Source organism: Pseudopodoces humilis, chromosome 3 (genome assembly GCF_049639895.1).
Source record: "Pseudopodoces humilis isolate 2021_Gansu_Grassland_sample_001 chromosome 3, ASM4963989v1, whole genome shotgun sequence".
Taxonomy (NCBI): domain Eukaryota; kingdom Metazoa; phylum Chordata; class Aves; order Passeriformes; family Paridae; genus Pseudopodoces; species Pseudopodoces humilis.
In genome coordinates, this window is record NC_142202.1 from 30,423,118 (window position 1) to 30,448,262 (window position 25,145).

At 38.1% G+C, this 25,145-nt stretch overlaps 1 protein-coding gene across 1 annotated transcript in view; it reads left to right on the top strand.

Moving 5' to 3' along the window:
- BTBD9 (BTB domain containing 9) overlaps positions 1–25,145 on the top strand; it is a 143,627-nt gene that overhangs the window by 68,876 nt on the left and 49,606 nt on the right. Inside the window, exons 8-9 of the mRNA XM_088052755.1 lie at positions 615–724; positions 18,742–18,931. Of these exons, the coding sequence (XP_087908881.1) occupies positions 615–724; positions 18,742–18,931 (300 nt within the window). The remainder of the gene's footprint in view (positions 1–614; positions 725–18,741; positions 18,932–25,145) is intronic.

Below are 25,145 nucleotides of genomic sequence, written 5' to 3' on the forward strand. Positions count from 1 at the left end.
CAGAGTAGCTTTGTTTCATAATATTTGAATGAGGGGTTTTTTCATTATTAATAAAAGGTACACCAATAGAGATTGGTATCCTGTACATGTAGTGTTAGAATTAGAAAGAGTCTTAATAAAATGGAATTAATTTTTGGCTTTTGAAGAAAAGCCTGACTTCTTTTTTGTGTTTGTCCTAGCTGTATGAAATCTTTCACAGTGCTGAAAATTCGTTGGTAAAAGGATGATTATTATTACTCTTGTTGTTATTACTATTATTGTTGTTATTATTATTTAAAACCAGAGCACATATTTGCACTAACAGACCATTTTTGAAACAATAGGTCTCTAATTTTGCTTTTCTTGGCAAATTAATCCAGAAACATTTTTAACAGATTTCACATCTCTTTAAAGACTTTTTTTTTCTTCTTAAATTGTACTAGAGCCAGCATCCTGACTAGATGCAAACCTGCTATGAAATTGATATTCTTTTTTACTCCTTTTTATTTTTTTTAAACAGTTACTCAGTTCTTACGGATCTGCACATTATAGTCTAACTGAATCAATTATATTTAAGTGCACAGAAGTTGGTCATGTTTAACTTGTGGTGTTTACCTTTTTTTGTTTCCTTATAGGTATATTCGAATTGTTGGGACCCACAATACAGTGAACAAAGTTTTCCATATTGTGGCATTTGAATGCATGTTCACAAACAAATCCTTTACTCTTGAGAAGGGTCTGCTAGGTAAGAGATAAAAAACATTTTTCTTTTTCATGAACTGTTGTAAACACTTGTCTTTTAAAGCTGACCATTACTGTGCTCTACATCTGTTTCCATACAGAAATCTCTAAATTGATTTAAACAGTGTTGTAAGCATAGAATTAGTTGGCTAGTTCTTACAACTTCTATGAAATTCCAGTACTGTGGATTAAGTAATGATGCTGCAGGAATGCTGAAATTGAAATTAATCACAGCTGACAAAGCCACTGGTAGCCGAGTCAGTCAGTGCTGGCAATGTGATTTTTCTTTGCATGTCACAGTATGGTTGCTCACGCCTCCCAGTAGGTTAGCCTGAATTCTCTTACAGGAAAAGACTAAACACAGCTATTTATTGTAGTGATGATGGATTTGGACATTTAGGGCATCTTATACAGCCTGGTTACAGCTGCTGAAAGTAAGCTCTCATGTATTGATTTCCTCTCCAAAGAGCCATAGAGATGCTTAGCCATGGCAGAACATACTGGCTATGCTGCTATTATACTCAGAACACCACACTGATGGAGCTCTCAGCTCTGGACAGTTTATATTACACTGATTTAAGTAACTTTTTGTTACTTAAGGTAGAAATCCCCAACAGTTCAATGGTACTGAATGATAAAATGTGTCACAGAAAGACTTAATATTGATTTTTTTTTTAAATGGTTCAAATGGGTTGGTTTCTGTGCTTTCTTCCATATAAACTCACAGAAGTCAGATCCTGAAGTTGATTGGTAAGAGAGTATTTAGTAGTTATCTAGGTAGAATTTCCTACAGTTTATTACTTATGGCATAAAATCAAGAATTTCAGCAAAATTTTCAGAGTTCATGCTGGTTTTAAACATATATTTAAATTTTAAATATGTACCTGTGACAGATGGAAGGGAATACAGTTTTCAAAATAGGATGAGAGGAAGATTTTTAGTAAGACATAGTCACTTTAAATTTTTTTTTGAGAAAACTATAATATTTAACCATGAAAAACCAAGACCCAATTCCTTCAGCCTGTTCCCTGTGCATTATAAAAAGGTGTCTTGGTTCTAGAAGACAGGTGTCTGCTAGGGAGAGCAGGAGCCTCCCTTGGGATGAAAGAATGTAGACCCCCTCCCTCCGAATGATTATAATTTTGAAATCAAGGGGCCTTTAGGCAGAGATCTGGGGATAGGAATAACAGTTCTTTACTAGTATAACCAGGCAAACAAACAACAGTAACTACAGCATTAACAAGGAAACAGAACCAGGGGCCCTGTGACAGCTTTCTCGGCTGAGACGGGATGGAGGAGGAGAGGCTTTGTTCTCACAAACCCCCTCGGGCGGGCAGTCCCGATGTTCCTGCGGGGCTCTGAGGAACAGTCGGCTGGAACAGCAGGAATGAGCTGAGATCCTGGGCTGGTGGCTGAGGTGGATCAGCAGCTCCACAGCGGTGCCTGGCACTGCCACACGTCCCGGCTGGGCAGGGGGTGTGAGGCCACCAACAAAGAGGGAAGAAGGAGAAGAAGCAGCAGCCCTGTCTGGGTGATGGCGAAATTCCCTTCTCTCTCCCGCAGCAGCTCCACGACCCAGAAAACGAATGTGTTTCCCTGAAGCCAAAGAAAGCCAGCCAAAAACTGTCCCCACCCTCCTTTCCTGCCCCTTCTCCCCCCTGGGCCCGGCCACTCTTTGTCCTTTGTCGAGCACCCACTAAATATCCGCAGTTAGGTTGTCTCCGCAGCTAATGTAAAAATTCCACGGACAGGCCAGAACAACAAAACAAAAAAAAAGGACACCTAACCCTCAACAAAAGGCAAATCAAAAGCCTTCCCTTTGTTTTAGGTAGTGTGCAAGTAGCATTGCAATTGCTATTGACTACGAAATAGAATAAGCAGTAAAGAAATGTGTTAAAAGAAAGCATCTCCCTTCAGTAAGCTAGTTAGTAGAGAAACAAAGTAGCTCAGATTTGATAAACCTTTTCAGCTAAATTTCATAGTTAGGACTGCCAGCTATGAATTTTTAGAAACTTCATATAAAATCAGTGTGTATGAATATTTGTTCACATTTTATTTCAGGTGATCAAACTTATTTAGTAAATGCTGAATTTGGGACTTAAGTAATTTTTTTTGAGTGTTAACACAAAGATTGTTTGATCATAAGTAGGCAAGGCAGTGAATCTGTGCATGTTTGTGTAAGTGAACTTATAAGTGACCCATCTTTCATAGACTCAATTATTTTTTCTGGTTGAGTGATCAGTCTGGTGAGACAAACTATTTGATCTATTTTAACATTTCTTAAGTTTCAAGGGTAATCTAGGGAATGGAGACTTTATAAGGTTTTATTAAAAATTCTCCCCTTGTGACAGTGTTTTTGTAGAATCTTATAGGTCAGTACGGTCTGGGCAGTGTAAGTGAGGGTTTCTGGTGTTAATGTTGATTGTTAATCGAGGGCAGCTTTGCTGTTGTTCAGTGGGAGTCAGTCAAGCTGTTGTACGGTAAGTCATTTGAAGTGATCAGCAATAAGGGAAGAGAGGCCTCTAGGTTTTCGCAGCTTTTTAGGCTTAAGGGATGTTAGTCAATACAATTGATAGAAAATTAAAAGTAAGAATTTGGGGAGTAGTTAATTGAAAGTAGGATGTGGATAGTCTTCCAACTGTCAGTGAGGCACTAGCAGTTGTATACATGACCCTGCAGAGTTTATGGTGAGAGAGATACAAATGGAAAGATTTGGGGACTATTTGAGGCCTGTCCAGTTGTGAAATGGAGCAGGGACACCTCTGACTGTTCCATCAGAATTTTTGGCCATCAGTATTGCATATTCAAAAATATTCTCAACAAGTTAAATCCAGCAAAAAGATATTATATCCATTTAATGCTTTTTTTTCATACCTCTGATGATTAACATAAGGTGCCATATTGTATGACCCTGTTATAAATGCAATGGCAAAATAGGGTTAATATAAAAAATGATTTATTATAAAACAATTTCAATCACAAGCAACGAGAGAAAAACCACAATAAAATAAATCAGCGCAGCACCGGGTGGATAGGGGTCTGCAACCAGAGGTACAGATTTCCTCAAATGCACGAGGAAGTCTTAAAAACGAGATTCACTTAATAATTTATAAAAAGAATTTAATATAAATAAAAGACAATTAGGAGACATAAGAAATAAAGCAAAGGGTTAAAACGGCCGGGTGCCTTGGCACGCTGCCAAGAGCACACCTGGTATCTCATGGATACCCCTTTTATCCCATCCTTGCTGTGAGGGGTTAATGCATATTCAAGCATGTCCCCTCCCTGGTTCCGCCTTCTTAGATCATGCTTTTGCACAGTCTCAGTTTCTGCTGGTCATCATAATTTTTTTGCTGGTCATCATTATTCTTGCTGGTCAGCATTCTTTTGGAGTCTGGTTTCCTTTTTTCTGCAGATGGTCAGTTGTTGATAAGGGTCTGGGCCTCTCATCCTTCTTCTGAGGGCAGATGGGTTTCATATCTTCCGCTGATAACAGTTTGGCTTCTATTGTTCTCTTGATAAGAGTTTGGGCCCCACTGTCCTTGCCCTCTGGGGTTTCCTTGCCTTGTACCTAGGAAATTCTTTTAAGCTTAAGACTTGTTAGCAAGGAAAAAGTACATACATAGCTAAAAAGTATTTAACATATAATATTCATCTGCGAAAGCCAATATCACAATACAAATTTATAACAAACCCCTCCTCTTCTTTTTTTTATAAATCATTTGGCTTGAGCAATAATTCTTGTTTTCTAGCTTCTAGCACTCGTTCATTTATTCACAAATCAATTTAGCTTCTTCCAACAGATTTTTCACATTATTTTGTTTTCTTAATACTATGATTTTTTTTTGTTTTTGTTTTTGCCATTCTAGATGTAGCTAATTTCAGGTCTATAGGTATTTGCTATGCTTTGAACTATATTGGTGATCAGCCAAATTAAACAGGGGATTAAGCAAAGAAGAACTATTAAACCAGCTGTAGCACTGCTACAAGGGGAAGAAGCTTAGCTTCTTCTACTACTCTATCCCCAATACACTATCCCATCAATTAGTGGTCATTACTGATTTTCATTTTTGGACCGGCACATGGGCCATTTTTCTGATATCTTTGGCGATATCTAGAATGGCATTTTTATTGTCATTGAAAATAACAATCTTATGTATTAATTTTTTTCACAGAACACCCCTTCTTTTAGCTAATAAATAGTCTAAAGCCACCTTACTCTGATATATTGCAGCTCTGGCTTTTCATCTCTGACTGGCTATTAGTTCCATAGCCCCAGCTGTTTTATTGGTTATGATTTCTACAACAGCTTGGAGTTTCATAATGCAAAAATTGGGGTTCGATATCCCCAACTTCCATCTTGTGCCCAAGAATGTTTCCAATATGCGTTCAGGGGCCATTTCTCATCTCCCCATTTTTGAGGTGCTCAAAACCATTCTCTTTTATTTCTTTTTAGGACCTCCAAAACTAACACCCCAACTGATTTCTGTCTTGTCAGAGTACAACTCCCCTTCCATTGTGAAGGGAGCTATGGGTATGCACTTTTCTCACATATCCAAAATAAGCCATCTGGTGCCTTCCAATAGTAATTTTTCTGTTGATTTATATTTTCCCAAAATTTAGATATTTCTGGGATTCCAGAGTAAGGATTTTTCCCTTTACCATTACATCTGAAGAGTCTGGTTCGATTATCATACACACAATTCTTTTCTTTTACTTTTCCTTGAGTCCAATACAGAGTTGGCTCCTCTGGGATCCACCATGTAGAAGTTCCATTACTAACCTTATACCTTTTACAGGGAGTTTTCCTTATTTCTTTAATAAATTCCTTACCAGTTCGCCATAAACATTCTTCCCCTATCACTGTTGAACTTAGAATCCATCCTTCTGGTCGAGTCCCCCCTCTTATATTGGTCCAGTTCCACTTAAGGAGTTCCACTGGGCCTATGCTACTACCTTTCCATGGCCATTCCTCCGTCATCAAGGCTCCTCCACAGACCCAGCAGTTCGTTATGTTAAGTTCTTTACTTATCCTCTCCCCTAAATCCACAAACAGGTTTTTCCCTAGTCTTGAGATATCTATTTCCCCTTTTAATTGCTGTTTGAGCCTTGCATACAGGTCCTGACATGAGGTTAAGTTAGGTTTAGGTTTCTGTGTTGGTTTTATCTTTTTTCTTATCACTTGCTCTTTTATCAATTCTTGGGTCTTTCCCTTGACCGCCCCCGTGAAGCAAATCCATTTTTTTTTTTTTTTTTCCTTTTGGGCAAGTGCTTCCCAATCTAGTACCACTGACTCCTAAGTTTTCTGTGATCTAATATTTTTCCCATTTATGTATACAGGCACTTAACTTGGATGGGTTATAGCAGTGACTATTGATATTGGTGTGGGTAATAAGAAAGAAAACCCGGTGTCATTCTATGTAGAGCTTTTGATAGCATTTGTAACATGGCTTTGCTGGTGTCCCAAAAGGGAAAAGGATAAGTGACAGAAGAAGGAATAATAGGGGTCCAGTATGACTTACACCCCCACCAATCCTGCCTATGAGGTTGCAGCTCACAGCAGGTGTTTTATATTCTTCTCGGTGGCGAGTTGTAGTGGTCAGTCTGGTCTTGCCCCCTATTTCCTTGTCACTTCCTCTTTTGTAATTTTCAAGCAAATTTCTTTTGACACCTTTTTAACAGCAGTTTCTCACCGTTCCTCAGGTACTTCCCACTCAACACGCACTAGTAATTTCCCTTCTGTAAAAAAAGTTATCATTTAAGTTATTCTTAATAGATTTGGCACCGAACACTTCCTGCAACGAGAGGCTTAACTTTGTGAACCATAATACTTATTATTCTCTAATTTAAACACTTATATTTAATCCAGATAGCATGTCCCGTATTGGGATGATTTAGACAAGGTATATGATGTGGCACTGATGGAAGTTGTGGTTCTCCCCCCCTCCTTTATACAAATCACAGGCAAAAGCAAAAATATACGAGGATTTCCCGACCAAAACAGCCCCAGTCCTCCTGTTTGGAGTGGGATTTTTCCTTCCCAAGGTGGATATCTAAAGTGTCCCAGAACTTGTCCAGGCAGGACTTGAAACTACTGATACAGGCTTGGTCTTACTTCTCAGTTAGGCATGATTCTTAGCTCATTCCTTGGGTCATTTGGATTGTTTCAGTTCATTACCGCCGGCCTCTATCCAAGAGTCCAGTTTGTATCACTCTGTTTGGGTGTTACAGTCCAGTCCTCAGATCTTTTGATCTTATTGGTGTGAATCAAACTTCACTCTTTGGTCCAGATTGCAGCTTCTCTGCCTTAATTATCAGTAGTACCTGAAAACAATTTCTTAATAACACAGGGAGAATGAAAACATCACATCAAAATTTTCCATCAGTATTCTTTAAAATTCTTGGGTTAAGCGAAATTTAACAGTTAACATAGGAGCCAATCCCTTTCTGCGTGTTCAAATTAGTTAAACAAGAAAGGCTAGGTTAGTTTTGACTTCAAATAAATTACATTCATTACCTTTTTACCCTTTGGTTAATATTTACTTGTTTAGCTTCACAAACTTCTTTTATCGGTTTCTTAGAACAAACCCCTTCCTTTTAACAACAAGAGTAAAAGAAAGAAAGGGAAAAAAAATAAGAGAAAAAGAGATCTTATTTCAAGAAATTAAACACTTTGATGAGGTTTTCAGAACCTAACGAGCTAGACTACTTTTGCTTTGGTCTCATCATACACCGGTCTGTTTCTTTGTCCTTTGTTCCGTTCCTTCTTTCCTATTCACAGCAGTTTTTTCAGGCTATTTCTCTCTCCCCCTCCTGCTGCCGCAGCTCTGGGCCGAGCAGGCTGTTTCAGCAGCTCGCTCTGCAGGGAGGGGCCCATAGACTGTCACTTGCGTGCTGACCCTGGGGCAAAGCTCGTGTCCCCTCTTTCCCTGCTGTGCCGTCCCTTCACACACAGGACTGGCATGTTCAAACACACTCAGCTCCCACCACAGCCGAGGGGCAGAGCCCGGAGTCCACAGTGCTCTGGTCTGGGGCTCCTCTGCTGGGCCAGCTCGCTCCTCAGCAGCAAACCTCACCCAGCACCGCTGCCAGGCTGGCGATCGCTGCCGGCACCCCGCACCCCTCGAGACCCCGGCACAGACACGGCGGGTCCCGCTCCAGCAGCGCCCCTCACGAACCGCGCTCTGCCACCCTTCACATCGGGTGCGAGAGGACCAGGAGCCGCCACACCGGGCCCCGCTGTTCGCCACTCACAGGGACCGGGTCCTGCTGCAGCCGCTTTACATAAAAGCAATAAAACAACACCTAAACCTAGCAACTCCTAACCCAGCGCTCCAGATGCTCCTAACATCTCCTATTTCGGGCACAATTCTCACCTCTAATCGCACTTGAAAGTTTTTTCTCCTCACAAGCCAGTGCACACTCTTCGGAGCCAACAAGACACTTCTCATTCTCTTTCTAAAAATCTTTACAACTCTAATGAAAGGCATCGCAAACCTCTCTCTCTCTCTCTGCCACTATCATCTCGCACTCTTTACACCACATCTCTCCAGAATCTCCACTACACAAATTACTTTGCTTTAGAATCAACTACAAAATCCTAACACCTCCTTTTTGGGGATCCTCCCCAAAACCCCAAAGGCGCTAGACACAGAGACCAGTCAGCTAGCCAGCTACTTTTACCAACTAAAACAAACCTGCAATTACTATTTCTACTGCCTTGAACAGATCTTCAGTCAAGCTAGAAATGAAGACACAGACATCATTCTTCTCTAAATTTTCTTCTACAAGTACAAAGGAATCCATCTTCACACGGCTGCTTAATGTGAATAATCTCTAGTGTAACTTTTTTTTTTTTTTTTTTTTTTTTATGACAAGATATGATCAGGTCTTTTATTTTTACAGGAATTTAGATACATTGACAAGTTTCTGACAATATCTTTATGTTTCAACAACACTTGCAGCTTATATACTATGAACAATCTATAGCAAGAACCAGTCTTACAATTGTTTTCAAACTCTTCTTTCACAAAATAAGACTCATCTCTAAAAACACATGTACTTATTAAAATAGACCAAGTTTAGAGTCTCCACAGTTCTCTTCTCAATTCGAAACACCAACAATCTTAATTCTAATCTTTTAACTGGGTCCACTTCTGCTTCTGTAATAAGCACAGCTGCAAAACAACACAAGCACTCCTAGAGACATGTGCACTTTCTTGGCAAATTCAAAAGAACAAGAAATCATGGCAGTTCTGAGCCTGATCTTCACTTAAACACACCATCACAATAACTCTTTTTAGAAATCATCAGAGAGATGATCAGCATTTCATATTGTGAAAAGAGAGACAAAATAATTTTCAGCAGCAGTAAAAAAGATTTACAACAATCCATAGGATTTTGCTTTTAGGCTGGTACCAGGTTCTGCTGTTAAGAACCATGGGCTGCGCCCATGAGCACGGGACACAAACAACATTAGGGCTAACAGCTCTCACACTTATTGACAACCTGATAAGTTTTCACCTTAAGAAGTGACTACTATGCAAATTACTGTAACTTGCCTTTAAAATTAAAATCAACCACAAAATTTTACGATATTCACTAAAGTAAAGAAATTGGAAGGCATACTAAGAAATGGGTTTGTTTTTCCACAAAATAAATATTGCAGTCACTCAAGAAAAAAAAAAAAACAACCAAACAGACCTTCTTTTTCCACTTTCTCCCAGGATGCATTTCTTGGAATTCTTCTAAGCTTCTCTCTAAAGCTTCTCTGCTCTTCCTGAAATCTCAAATTTTAATTACCGACACAGCTTACTGCTGCAGAAGCCCACAGCACCATCATACACGGAATTCTCTCAGAACCCGGTAAAACAAAGGCTTGCAACTTGCAGCTCCCTTGGTTTGGAGCTGATACCATACGCCAGTACTGCTCCATATCTCACTCACACATCTGGCTAAGAAAAAGCTCTCTGAGACAGTTTGACACCAGTCCTTACTCTCGGAATCACAGAACTTAATGTGCCTAAGGTCTCATAAGACCCCGGCATAGAAAACCTGGGTCCCAGAGGGACTCACCTGGCTCTCTCACCATTGGGCATGTTCCCGGCCTGTTTCACAGCTTCAGGAGGTTCCAGGAGTCACTGAGAGCTCCTCTGATCCCCCTGTGCCTGGAGCAGGGAACCCGAACCAGCATCTGTGGTTCAATCCAGCCTGCCGGCAGCCACCTAAACACAGCTCTGAGGCTTGAGAGCTCTAAAATAAGTTTAAACAATCCAGGGGCACCAAGACTTAGACGGCCCCCTGCCCTCACTTTACTCAAAAGGGATAGGCTGAATTCATCCCCTCAGGGCACCCTCCGTGCCTGATCTTATCAGGGTTCGGCCCGACTCGCCGGCCGGAGCTCCAGGAGTTCCCTTGCACTCCCGAGTCTGACCCGCCCCTCCGTCCCAATAGCTCGGCAGGGAGTAGCCCTGGGAGCACAATCTCCCAGAAAAACCTTTCACCGCCGCCACAGTGGGGCAAAAAAAAAACTTCTAAAAAAAAACCAAAAAACAAACAACTTCAAACGCTGAACCACATACCAGCTCACCAAAGCGATCCCTCCCCCGCAAGCAGCTCTTGTTGCCCGGGGGGGGGAGGAAAGGCGCGGAGAGAAGATCTCCACTAAAGATAACCTTGGCTTTGCTCTGAGACCAGACCCGCTGAGAACAGATTTGATACAACACCCCCGCGGCTCCTGGGCTACAAGCCCCAGTTCTGGTTTGCCCCCCCCCGGGGCTCCATGACAGGAGCTCGCAGGGAGGAAGCGAATCACTCCATGTGTCCCCACCGTGATCTAGTCCCTGTGGAAACATCGACCCGTGTTCACTCTTACTCCAGCACAGCACAGGATACCTTTCCTCTTTAGCAACACAATTCCAAAAAAAAAACAAACAAACTTTAACGCAACAATCACACCTATTTACGCATTCTCACATCTGTTCATTCAACTCCACCCAGTCACAGCAAGACAATAAGGTGCTCTTTACTTCCCAGTTACTTGTTAATATACGCCTATGGGCACTGTAATATGTCAAATATCTCAAGTTTCTTGGATTATTCCTCAATTTGGCAGTTTTAAGTCCAAATTTCTTGGATTTAATCCTCAACTTGACAAAGTTTTAGAGAATCCACATTTTACTCTGTTTTCCCAGTGGATTGTGCCAGGAAAACCTTGGGCTCCCTTTCCCGAGGGGCTAACCCCTCCCCTGAGACCCAGTCCCAGTAACCCCGGGGGTATCTTGCAACCCCCGCTTCCCGCTCCCCCAAAGATTACTTACAATCTGTCTTCTTCTTTGGGTCTTCGTGCACAAGAATTATGGAGCAAAAATACCGCGGTTTTTAGGGAGCCTTTTCCCCTTTCCTTTGCTTTATTCCTCTCCTTCTTGTCCTCGGGGTTTTGACCTGCAGCCGCTTGGCCCACGCTAGGAGAAACGGAGCGGGGTCTGCTGAACTCAGCAGGGGCGCGCCTGTTTCCCCGTTCTGGATCTCCGGTGGTCCTAGAGGTGAGGTGCTTATCCCAGAAAGAGCCCCCAAAATTCTTAAAAACGAGATTCACTTAATAATTTATAAAAAGAATTTAATATAAATAAAAGACAATTAGGAGACATAAGAAATAAAGCAAAGGGTTAAAACGGCCGGGTGCCTTGGCGCGCTGCCAAGAGCACACCTGGTATCTCATGGATACCCCTTTTATCCCATCCTTGCTGTGAGGGGTTAATGCATATTCAAGCATGTCCCCTCCCTGGTTCCGCCTTCTTAGATCATGCTTTTGCACAGTCTCAGTTTCTGCTGGTCATCATAATTTTTTTGCTGGTCATCATTATTCTTGCTGGTCAGCATTCTTTTGGAGTCTGGTTTCCTTTTTTCTGCAGGTGGTCAGTTGTTGATAAGGGTCTGGGCCTCTCATCCTTCTTCTGAGGGCAGATGGGTTTCATATCTTCCACTGATAACAGTTTGGCTTCTATTGTTCTCTTGATAAGAGTTTGGGCCCCACTGTCCTTGCCCTCTGGGGTTTCCTTGCCTTGTACCTAGGAAATTCTTTTAAGCTTAAGACTTGTTAGCAAGGAAAAAGTACATACATAGCTAAAAAGTATTTAACATATAATATTCATCTGCGAAAGCCAATATCACAATACAAATTTATAACAAAAGGGACTGCGGTCCGGGGTTTTTATAGGGATTTTGTATCCTGAGGCAAAACCCCGGGATGGGCACAGTCCAACAAAGAGTCTAGATGTGTGGGTGAATAGACTTCCCTGATCCGTTGAGCTGAGTCAATGGTCGACGGGGCAGAGTCCTTTCACATGCAAATGGCTCTGAGTGTCTTCTGATTGCATTTCCCGGGGTGGAGTGGCCAGTTTGTGTGCGGAGGAGATGGATATCTCGACTGGGCTACTCTTATTGTCCGGTTTGATTGCCTGTGTCCTGCTCTTTATTTCGTGCTGATAAGCGTCACCGTGGATCGTTACTGCCCGACTTGGGAAGGAAGCTCTGGATTATTTTACATTTTGTATCCTTACAGTATTATAAATACAACTGTGATAAATATAACATTGGATAAAAATTCGTGAACGAGAATAAAGAATTATATGTTATATTTGTAATACTGTAAAGATGCAAAATGTAAAATAATCCAGAGAGACCTTCCCTGGGCAGTAACGGCCGGCAGCAACGCTTATCAACACAAAATAAAAAGCAGGACACAAGCAATCAAACCAGACAATGAGAGTGGCTCCGTCGAGATATCCATCTCCTCCGCACCCAAGCTGGCCACTCCACCCTGGTAGGTGCAATCAGAGAACACTTGGAGCCATTTCGCATGTGAAAAGGACTCTGCTCCGTCGAGATATCCATCTGCTCCCGCACCCAAACTGGACACTCCATTCCGGGAAATGCAATCGGAGGACACTCAGAGCCTCTCACATGTGAAAGGACTCTGCTCCACCGACCATTGACTCAGCTCAAGGAATCCGGGAAGTCTATTCAAACTCCTTTGTTAGACGGTGCTTACTCCGGATTTTGCCCCAGGATACGAAAACCCCTATAAGAACCCCGGACTGCAGTGCCTACTTCGTGGATTTGGGTAAATCTGTACCTCTGGGTATAGACATCTCCCTGTCCACCCAGCGCTGCGCTGATTTATTGTGGTTTTTTTCTCTCGTTGTTTGTGATTGAAATTGTTTTATAATAAATCGCTTTTTATATTAACCCTATTTTTGCCATTGCATTTATAACACAACATATAATTCTTTATTCTTTTTCACGAATTTTTATCCAATACTATATTTATCACAACCCTGAGTTCAAGCAGACTCTCTGTCTAAGGTCCACTTGTGTAAAAACTCAGTATGAGTACCAATGTGTTGGCACAGATTTATTTTATTGCTCTGATGAGGATTTGTAATGTTTGTTTCTGTTTCTGAAGTGACCAGATAGGATTAAAGTGAATTGAAAGCAATTAGGAAAAATTAACAAAATATATGAAAATGCATTAATCAGAGTAGATTGCTTTTAAGCTTGACTGAGTAGAGAAACTTTCATCGTAAACCCTTGAAAAGCAGTTCATTGGGTTCATTGCTTATCCCATATGATATTAAATATTAATATAAGTATTAAATTAGGTTAGAACGAACACAGATGCTGTTTCTACACCCTGTTTAATAAAACACTGAAGTATTGGTTAGCCCTTGAAGGCCAAAAGGTCCTTTCAGAAAGACCATGTGACCCCTACTTCTACCAAAACAACACTGAAGATAATATGTGAAAGACTTTGTCCTTTGAAAACTCACTCCAAAGAAATGAGGCCTCTGAGGTATTTGGTTAGAGACCAATTATGTGGAGACTTGAGTAATTATTTATTTATTTTTTGTGAAAGACATTCAACTTCATCAACAAATAATAAAAATGAAGTGCTGTTTCGTGATAACAATATAATGTTGTGTTATGGTGTACAAGGTTTTAATGAAAAATTCTTAACTTGACATATTACAATTAACATTTAATGTGGAAGATTATTTATATAGTTACTTTGTACAATACTGGATGTGTTATTAACATGACCCAGTGGTAGCTGAGTAGGAGTTTTCAAGCAGAAGTAGCAGAAAATACTCTTTATAGCACTGTCTGGTGTTTAAGTATCGTTTTACAGTTTCCTGTCTTGTGAAATGAGGTGATAGAAAGGAATGTAATCATATGAAATTATTTCCCTAATGCAGATGTTAAGGTTGAAATGTATTTTTCTTTTTGGCATAGTATTATCTTTTAATGTGTAAGTTAACAATTTTACGTATTAAATTCATGATATTAACATAACTCTTTCATTTAACAATCATGCAAATATTCTTTGATCTCACAATCATAGTGCTTGCTTATAATGAACTTCTGCTTATGAAATTTTGAATGGTCTTTAGCCATTAATTTTTAATCTAGAATCCAAAACAAAATAATATTTTCACAAATAAGAGGCATATTCCTTTGGAAGCAGTACTTGGTGTCATGCAATGTATTGTAAAATGTTCTAATCTGCCCAGTGGCAAGAAGTTACAACTGCAGTTGAAGGACTGCTTCTGTGCAAGGCCTTTTTAAGTTTCTGGGCATTTTTTTCCCACCTTAGTAGAGGAAAAAAATCCTCTTTTCTGCCTCAAATGAAAGAACAAATTATAACCTGAGTCCTTTAATCACTACTCAATGCTGAGGGGCAGTCAAGGATTATGGGGGCTTGGCCAACCATCTGTCTGATTTTGAGCCTGGTGAAGGTCATTGGGAGTGCAATGTGTATTGGTTTTCCATGAAGCTGTGTTGGTCTGAAGTCTGTCTCAGTCTATTAGACTGTCCTGTAACTTATATATTACACATGAAAGACATAACAGTGAATAATGACTGAAGAGCAGAAGATGGATGTAAAACAATGGAATGTCTTTGGTCACCCTCTGGGGAATGCTGTTCAGTAATTAGGAACCATCGTGAACCTTCATTTGTATGCTGTTCAATGCCTTAGGAGAACTTGTTTCAAAAGGGATAAAATGATACAAATAAAAATTCATTTGTCTTTTAATCTGGCAGTTATTTAGGAAAAAAAAACCCAACAAACCAAACAAAACTGAATGTGTAACAGGAAGAAACCAGTCATACCAGTTTCCTAGTGTGTGCTTCAGGTTTATAAAAGATTGCTTTCTCTCCACAAGGAAGCAGTGAGAGATGCTGGCTTTTGTCTAGTTTAATGTTGGGTCCACACAAAGCTACCATATTTTGTTTTTTCTCTTTAAAAAGGGTTCACATTTTTCCAAAACAATGGAAGCTTACCCAGCAGTATGTCAGCTTTGCTGTAGCTGTAGCTTTAGGAAACTGTGAAATGTTGAAGACAATCTAAATACTGAAAGGAAAATTTTACCATTTCTGCAAGAAAGGACAGCCATATAGTCAGTTTTGAGAGTGATCTGTTCATATAGTTCCAGGTTTTTTGGTTTTTTTATTCTTTTCTGTCTGTTTCCAGTGCCACAAGAAGGGGTACACACTTCCTAAAACAGCTCATGTTTCTGAAAGCCTTTTGTAGACATAATGTTTAATGAAAGAGCCCTGTAGCAGCCAATTAGTAGGCAATGAAAAGTATGTCCAGTTCTAGTGACTTGAATGGTTTTGTTCTATTTTATTGGATTACAAATCATGAGCTGTAGCAAGTATCAAGTGAAAAATCAGCTTTCTCTAAAGTTTCTCTAATACAATTTCTGACAGTTGGACAAAAACACATATTACTGGGGTCTTCTTTAGTAGCTAAATATGGCTTGCAGAAAGCTTTTCACTGAAACAGGTGAAAATACTGTTGATACTTTTGTGAAGCTGATATTTTTGAGTTCTTGATTTCTTTGAATAATTCAATTGAAGATTCAAATTAAATTTAGTAATTTCATCACTAAGTTTCAACTCAAGAAAATAGAGTACATGGAATGAAGGACAGGGCATGTGTACTTTTAATTAACTAAAAAGTCTGTAGATTTCATATTTTTTCTACCATGTAGCAAATACACAAGGGCTAATTCATATATTGAATAAAGATTAGACTTAACAAATTTTTGGCGTGTGGAAAGTGAAAGCAAAATGCCTAATACCCTTTTAATTCTTTAATACAATATGATCAAACTCAAGTAATCCTTGCATCCTTAATTCTCTTTTTTTTTTTTTAGTCTCAACTTTCTATTTTCCAAACACCCAGGAAGGAAACTTGTCAGCTTAGTAGATGTTCAAGTAGAGAAGGAATGCAATTTTATAGCTAAAAACTGAGCAATTTGAAGCTGAACACTTAACAGATGTAATCATGAGAGGAAAATCACTCCTTCGTACTAACTAAAACAAAATTTGTTTCTTATAGTGCATTTCTTGTTTATAATTTCTTCACAATGATCGTTTTATGTCTTAAGAGAATTCACTAAAATGAACAGTTTTGTTACAATGATGACACATAAGCTGAGAACTTTTGACTATTGCCTAGAGTGCAGTATAAATATATTCAACAGTCCATAATGCTTTAAATTGCTGCTTTCCTATAAAGTAAGACTATGTACTACATATCCTATGCTATCTCCCTGTATGTTTATTTTCATAATTCATTTAAGGTTTATTAATGGCTGGCTTTATGAAACAGTAAAACACCCACTTTTTTCTGTTCCTTCCTGTGTTGCAAAAAGTTATTTGAGGATTTTCTTTCATTTCCACGCCCACCAACATTGTAGTGAAGTCACAGTGGATGGACACAAAGCAAAAACTGACCTGTCCAGAATGAGAGATGAAAGGAAGTAATCTACACTCAGATATGGAAGCCACTTAGCAGCAGCAGCATGAACATTTTTTTTCAGAGTGCTTCAGGGCAAAAAAAAATTCTTATGAAAAATCAAGTATGCTAAAAAGACAAAGGATGAGAAACAAGCGTAAGGAGTGATAAAAATATGACAGAGGCTACAAAACACTTCTGGTACATTTTTATCCTGGAAGATCTCTAAGGACAGTTGAATAGCAGACCTGTCTTACCTTTAAATATAGTCAGTATTGATGACCCTTAGGCCATGTCTTGAAAATTGCAATTCTTTATAAAAATACTACTGCTAGAATTAAATATACTGCTAGTTCTTCTGTGCTCCATACTGCAGTATAAGATAAGGAGACAAGAAAGTAAGTTTTAATGAATGTTTGATGCTGTTGTCCTCTAACCTCAATCATATTCTCCATTTGTTTTCTTACAGAATGTGTTTGCTTTGCTAACATATGTCTTTTCTGTTCCATAAAAGCAAATCAAACTTTACAGCCCAAAAATACTGTGTGAACAGTAAGGGAAAAAAAAAAGCCACAACAATTTTTGTATTTATAATCTATTCTTTTCTCTGACAGTATTGGTTACTGTAAGAGCTGGATAGCTGGTGAAAAAAAAAAAAACCAACAAAAAACAAGAAAACAAGACTTGGTTTTAACAGTTTGTATTTGTAAATAAGTGACCTAGATTGAAACAGAAATTCTAATGGGAATATGAAAAAGGAAGACAACCAAAACAGTTGAAAATACAGCACAGAGCAGTGTCCCCACAAGATGGTACTTTTAATAAATGTATCAAATGTATATAAAAGAAGAACATTCAGTATAGGGAGTAGCAGACCCCCTACAGAAAAGGAACAGGATGGCACATTCTAAGCACTTCAATTAGTCAGTCACTTTCTAATTAGCTGTTGTAGGGAAGATGACAGAATTATATTAAAAACACAACAAGACAGTTTCTGTACAGTTTTTAATGAGTTTGACTAATCAGGGTGACGTCTTCTTAGGAGGGTCATGGATTAGTGCAGAAATCTAAATGTGAGAAGAGGGAGCAGGATGATGCTCAGAGGGCACGCAGGGAAAACATTGCATGAACTGAGCTGCACTACATTCAGTTAATCATTTATATAGCTCGGAGTATGTCTGGAATATGCCATGGAGCCTCAACATGAGCATTGATTTTGACTCTTACTCATTTTCTTTTTCACCAAGATTGCAATAGCTTCCTTTTCCTATTAAAAGAAAAAAAAACAAAACAAAAAACCAGCTCTATGTAGAAGATGCTTTGAAGCCTATATAAAATGAATACACAAATATGTTCCCTTACTCCCAGGGAAGAGAGGAAGAAAAGGAAGTTTAAGCAAATTTTAATTAAATGCCAGTACTCCTAGTTTGCATTGTTAATCTTTGCTTTATTCGGATTGTTCCCAGTGAAGTAATTCCAATGTCTAACACCTGCTTACCCATAAGAATCTGGGAATTGTTGGGTGCCCCTTTTCAGTAATAGAGGAATCAGGAGATGACTGGAATAGTAAAGTGGTGGTTTTAGTAATTTTTTATGAGCAGACAGATCCTAGTACATTTGATAGCACAGTAGCTTTTCCAGAACTGCTTGCTTTTCCACTGCCTTGGATTACTGCTTGGCAATGAGTTTGCAGTTTTTTCCCCCTGTTTTTTAAGGTGTTTTGGTTGGTTAAGGGCTTTCTTAAGATTATGCTTCTAACACCAGTAACAGAGTGAAATCACAGAATTCGTGGAAAAAAATTATCTCTTTTTTTGCATGCTGAAGACTCATACAGTTAGCTCTGAAGTTTCTCATAGCTATGTTTCAGCCATTTTTGGATGTTGTAGTAGAGGGAAGTTTCATCATGAAAACAGGAAGAAAATATTTCAAAATTTCTGAACTTTTGCTGGACAAGGTATTTTTTCCCAGTTGTGTTAAAAGAGTGCTTTCATATCACCAGTACTGAAATCCATCTGTTAATTTAGTAAGCTATTCTGGAATCAATGCTATAAAAACTATCTGTACCACTTGTTCATAGTTCATGTTACGTGAATTAAATTTCCTTCTGTTGAGCATATTTAGTTTTTTTTTACAGTTCTTCTCTAAAAATAAAGACCATTGGCATCTGAAGTGTTTTCTGACTGTATGTCTGTCATCTTTGTGTTTTTTATTCACAGTTCCCACTGAAAATGTTGCAACAATTGCAGACTGTGCCAGTGTGATTGAGGGTGTAAGTCGCAGTCGCAATGCCTTATTGAATGGAGACACAAAAAACTATGATTGGGATTCTGGATACACATGCCACCAGCTTGGGAGTGGAGCTATTGTAGTGCAGCTGGCACAGCCCTACATGATTGGATCAATACGGTAAAAGGATTCATTTTTCTCTAAACTGGGGGCCACAGGGGAATTTTTGCTGAGCAGTTATTTTCTTTAGAATGTATGACATCTCCAAATTACATTAATTAGGGAGCTAGTTCACTAGTTGTCATTTGGCTTCTTTACTTCAGTATTACAGGCATGTTAAAAATTAAATATGTTAATTATATGTCAAGATACAATATATCATATTAAAATATGTTATATTGTTATATATGTTATATGTTATATGTTAAAATATCATATTTAAATATGTTATATATATGTCAAGATACAATTCCAGAAGATACTGCGTTCAGGTATAAAAGAAGCATATCAGCAGTAACAGTCAAATTATAAGATTAAAGTTATATACATATTTTAAAATAGAATTTAATTGCTGTCTCACTTAAGGTTAAGTAGGTGCAGTTACTCTTATCCACTTCATTCTGAAAACAATTTTCTTGAAGAAAATCATCATGTCAAGTCAGCCAGGCTTCCTTTTTGATATACAATTAGTGCTAGTTCTGACTTAAACATGGAGGGTGTAATAAAGGTACAGCAGCCTGAATATTGATTTACAAGGCAGGATTAGTCAATTTGGTTTGGAGTTCATTGGGGTGTTTCTACTGTAAATGTGCATATACATATGAAGATCAAAATTTTGGCTGACGTAGAGACTTAGAAAATGGATAGGAGAGTGGGATTTTCCACGGGTGAAAGGAAAAATATTCTTGCCAATTTCAGATTCTCTGACTATTAATGTTTTGTGTGTTTGTTTCATAGTCATACATACAAAACCTTGCCTTAATGGCATCATGGTCTTTGTAAATTCAGACTATGTAGTCAGGGACTTAATTTGTATGCTCTGTGACAGTGAAATAAAGATTTCTGAAGTTCAGAAGTACCAGTGATCAAAGGCTGAAATCCCAGGTGAGTACAGGCTTGCAGCAAAGACCATGTTCATAGTAAGTATTTCTAGGAGCTCAGTGCCTTCCCCCTGTTAAGAGCTGCCAAGTGAGATTTGAAAGCTCTTTTATAACTGCCAGTTTCTGGTCTGTGTGGTTTGGCTTTGGCCTGTGGCATTGCTATGACGGTTGTAAAACTTTGAAGAAAAGTTTGACATCAGACATCCAGGCAAATCCCTAACCCAACAAAAGTAGTGTTCTGTGTGTATGCAAGCTGTAGATGTTATGCATAATGCAAGTCTGGCATTGTTCTCATTGTGTGAAACAAGTTGAGTAAGTGTGGTTGGCAACTTCCCACAGTTATTTGAGTTTGATGTTGTTAATATTCTGTTAAATACTGCATCTCAAGTAGAAAACCAAGCAGTACTTAGATTGAAAATGCAGTTCCATCATTTTCATAACACTTTAACCTTAAGTAGCAGTTAAGGCTTTGGCCATATAAAAGAGAAGAGTATACTAAATAAAATGCATAGTTTCTCGGTTTCTCTGTCTTCCTATATTACTGTTTTCTGTTATCCTTCAATTGATGCATTGTACCATCTTTTCCAGTTAGTGAAAAAACCTGACTTCCCTGTAATAAATTATATGCTGTTGTTTATTCTTGTGCAAAAGATTTTTAATAAGTCTCTTTATTAAATAGTGTGTTAGGTGAATTAAACTTCTGGTTGCCAAGAAATGATAACTGTGTAATCAGCAAGCATGTAGAGCAAACTAAAAAAAATAACCCAAATGTTACATAATTCAAAACTAATAGGCATTTAGTGATTTATGTGATATTGAATTGTACAGCAGCAGGCTCAGAATCTCATCTTTCTTTGTCAGTTTTCCTGCATGTATAGTACAAACAAGATTAATAGCTTACTTTACAAAAATAACAATAATAAACATCGTAGTCTGGGGTATCTTCTGTCAGAGGATACTACCTGCATTTCCTAGAGACAGAAATGCTAGCAGCATGTTGTTTTTCCATTTTTGTGTACTGCCTAGAAGAACATGTGCTTTGAGTTGCAGCCGTATCTATTGCAGGTCATAGGCAGCAAAGGGAAGCTGCTCCTTGGGGTGGGGAAGTGAAGATTCACTCTGTGTCATCTACAACTTGGCAAGGGTCTGGAACAAGTTCTGTATTTTGCAATGCTGAAGATTGTGACAATGGTCTCTGCAGCACCAGGAAATCTATATTTTGTACAGAAAACAAATAATATGAAAACTTAGATGACAGCAAAAAGTCTTAGTATTTAATCTTAATGGAAGCAAGAAATTTTTTTTTGTTAACAGAATGTCTGCCTCAACTGATGGAACTGTATTCGCTGCCTGTTTTCCTGTTGTTTGCTTGTTTGAAAACTCCCTTGATCTCATGCTGCCACCTAAGAGAAAAAAAATTCTAGGAGCATTTGCTTTAGGCTGGCAGTACACCATGACTACAGAATTACATGAATTCTACTACCCTCAGAAATTGAGTCATTATGCCCATGGGTTTGGATTTTAAGTGAATAATTAGGAATTAAAGTATGTACCTTTTTGTTCAGAAACACAAATGTGCCATTGAATGTATTTATTTCAGAGAGGTTAAATATATAAACCTTTTAAAAAAGGTAGTAGCTTCTTTTAGTCTATAGAAATGGGAATATCATTGGAGAGGGCCTCCAAGACACAGTATGTTACCATGGCAACTAAATTCTGAGTATGAAAAAAACCAGAAGAACTATTGTTACTCAAATATGCCTTAGAAATGCACAGAGTTGAATGTTTCAGGAATATATATTGTATGCTTGCTTTCTGCCAAAGTCATTCCAATGTCTAAGAATCTTAGCACCCTTTAGGTTGGAAGGGACTTGGGGAAGAAGATATCTAGCATCAGGTTATTTTTCAAAGGAGGGCCAGTTATGAAAAAAGACCATCCTCATCAAGGCTTTATGCACACAAGTCTTGAAAATTTCCAAGGCAGGAAATTCCACAGCTTCTCTGGGTAGCCTTTGGTAACCTGCTCTCAGATATTAACAGGTGCTGTTAGGTTTCTCCCCAACCCTAAGCCTCTCCTTAGTCTTAACAAGACAGCTTCCCCAGTCTCTTGCAGAGGGTGTGTGCTTCACTCATGAACATTCTGATGATCCTCTGCTAGAATTGCTCAGATGTATCAATGTTCTATTTGGATCCAAAAAGGGATTCAGTATGCCAGGCATGATCTAACAAGTGTCAAGTACAGAACAATAATCTCTTTCCATTGTTTTGTTGGTTCAGTTTCTGTTACTCCAGCTCCGTATGTTTCTAGCCTTGATTGCTGAGAAGGTGCACAGGCAACTAATGACATCTGTTCAATTTGACTCAGACCACATTAAACCTTAGTTAATATTGAATACTTTTTCATGTATTTGTATATAAATTTGGACCTCTTGGTTTCTGCCCCAAAATTTACTCAGAAATTTTGAAAGACATCTAATGACAATCAGTGCTCAATGTTATTTTCCAATAGAGAAGACATGGAAAACGTGGAGATTTCAACCCATCCCTTTCAATTCAAATTATCCTATGATCCTATGGGGTATTTTTTAAAACAATTGTTACTAAATATGGTCCTTTAGATCATGAAATTTAAAAAAAAATATTTAGGAGTTTTATTTTTTTGTTAGTTCTCAGAACAGCTTACAAGAACAGTTGGAACAGTTAACAGAGTAAATATTAAAGTGTTTTTCCACATAGTTGCCTGTCTGGACACAAAATATTCTCCTTTTAGTCCCTGAAAAGGCCCTTATCAGTGGCAAGAAAAACAGTAGTGTTTAATTAGGAACAGAAAGACGGCCGCTGGTGTGTGTAACATAGTAAACATAATCTAATTTTTTAATGGCTAAAATGTGAATATTGCAGCAGCTGCCATTTCACAAGAACTTTATGTTGAATTCTCCCTGCATTTATCTGTAATAGAAATATAGTACTATTATGCTACAGTCTTTAGCTGATTTTTCCTATAAATTAAGAAAAGAAAAAAAAAAATTTGTTACAGCATATGTGGTAGAGATGGAATTCTATGTCATAGTGGTTTTCATGTTAGAATAAATAGAAATAATTTTTGTCTTTAGGAAAGTGTATTAACTGCTTATCCAGCTTTTATCTTTCTGAAAATTTAATGCTAGTGTGAAAATTACAGCTTTTCATATTCACAATAATCCTTAAATTAACAAACCGTATCATTGAACTTGAATGTGTTTTCTGTTTGCTTATACCATCATCATATGTATCTCTTATGCTTTCTGATTTTCCATATCACTTCCATTTATGAAGCTTTTATTTCTCTGCTGCTCATTCTCTGTGCTTGCCTGACTTGAGAGTAAAATCATGACTCAGAATGAATACTCATAGGAACACTTAGAAAATATGCAGAAATTTTGTCTCCTTTGTAGGATCTTTGTAGGAATAAAGACTGTTTTCTTGCAGGGCAACTACTGAAACATAAATATCTGCACAAAATTGAAGGGGTTTGTAGACAACCAGAGGCAAAAATGCAGCAACAATTGTATAAAAACGTCCTTGCATGTGGAAGGGTTTTCTTTCTTTCTCTTTCTCATTCAAGATGTGTCACTACCTCATGTTTTAATTTCTGTCTTTTGGGCTTCTACAAGTATTCAAGTGGTTTATGAAAACTGCACTGTCAGATATTTACCTTTATGTTCTCTATAGTTACTTACAGTACTCCAAAGCAGGTGCTGTCAGGTGCACAACTAAAATTGGTATTCTGCTAGCACCTTGAGTGTATGTAGTTATACAGCTGTCTGAGCTATACAGTGACAATATTTTATACAGAAATCTAAAAATAAAAAGTAAGCACAGACAACAAAAATTATTTTTAGAAATGCAGAACATTCAATCACAGAGCAACACATGACATTTAGGGACATACTGTTTAAAAAAGTACTGCAGCATTTTTTTTTTTTTTGTAACAGTTAGCCAATATAGTCATTTCCTATGCCTGCAATGTGAAGTTTTATTCATATTTGAAAAGCTTTTATTTTATAAAGTGAGGCACTGTGAACATGTGATGTAAACAACGTCATATTAAATGATTCACAGACTTAGACTCCAGATACCCAGAAAAGAAATATGTTTAAATCTCAGTGTTGCAGGGTGTAAGCTGGATAAATCTTCACTCAATTTTTCTTTCTCAGTCCTAAGGGCAAGATACACTAATGAGCTAATTTAGCTTTTTATTTTGATATGGAAAGTCCTAAGAACATGGGGAATTTTGCTATAAACAGATGCATTTCCAATGGGTATAGTTCTGACTTCTTAAGTGGAATATTCTCCTTCCTGTCATTTAATATTCATCTTAGCAAAACATAGCTTTGATAAAAAAGTTCAGCATGGTAATTTGCTTATAATGTGTTGCAAAGATTGTTGTGCCTGGCATAAAAAGTGGCCTTTGTGCTCCGTGTGCACTGGTCAATATTCTAGCTGTCACCTGAAAGTTTTTCACTGCTTATCCAGAAAGGCATTTCAAGCAGAATAAATTTCAAATAAGTTCTACTGTCAGTCTTCATCCTGAGTCTCTCTTAAAAAGCTACTAGAGAAGAAATAACTTATTATTTTCATTCTGAAGTATCAAAGAAACAGAAGTCTACATTTAGCATTTCTGCAAAGTTATTTTGGGAAAGATGCTGCTGACTTCAATTCACTCATTGTTTGGTTTGTAATAATTCTAAACCATATAATTTTTAAACGTATTTAAGGAGATTAGGTTGATTTGGGAGAAAGCAATTATATATTTTTGAAAGGAGCAAATATGTCCTATTAGCCTTTTGCTTTAAAACCAGGCCAGCTGTGTCTTAACTACAGTATTGTTAGTTGAAATTGCAGTCACCAGTGTGTTTCTGATACTCAAACTCTTGATCATAGCTTTGAAAACATGGATCAAGGAAACAGCAATGAGTTACCATGATGAAAAGGATTCTATTGGAAAGCATAATTAGCTACATTTTGATAGACTTTTTGAAGGAAAACAAATTTATGATTTTTTTTTTCCTCTTTTTGTCTCTTTTTGTCATTTAGAAGACTTGGTTTAAATATAAATGTTAAATCAATTCAGGACCTGTTGATTAGTAGTAGTTACCAAACAGAGGGTATTTCATCAGTAAACTTCTTTTTTTAAGTAAATGTACTTCATTCAGTGTCTTTGGAGACCTTTCAGCTGTAGAAAAGCAGAACGACGATAATCAGATGAAGGAGAGGTGTTGAACTTGGGTGGTTACGTTTTGGGGTGTGGGATT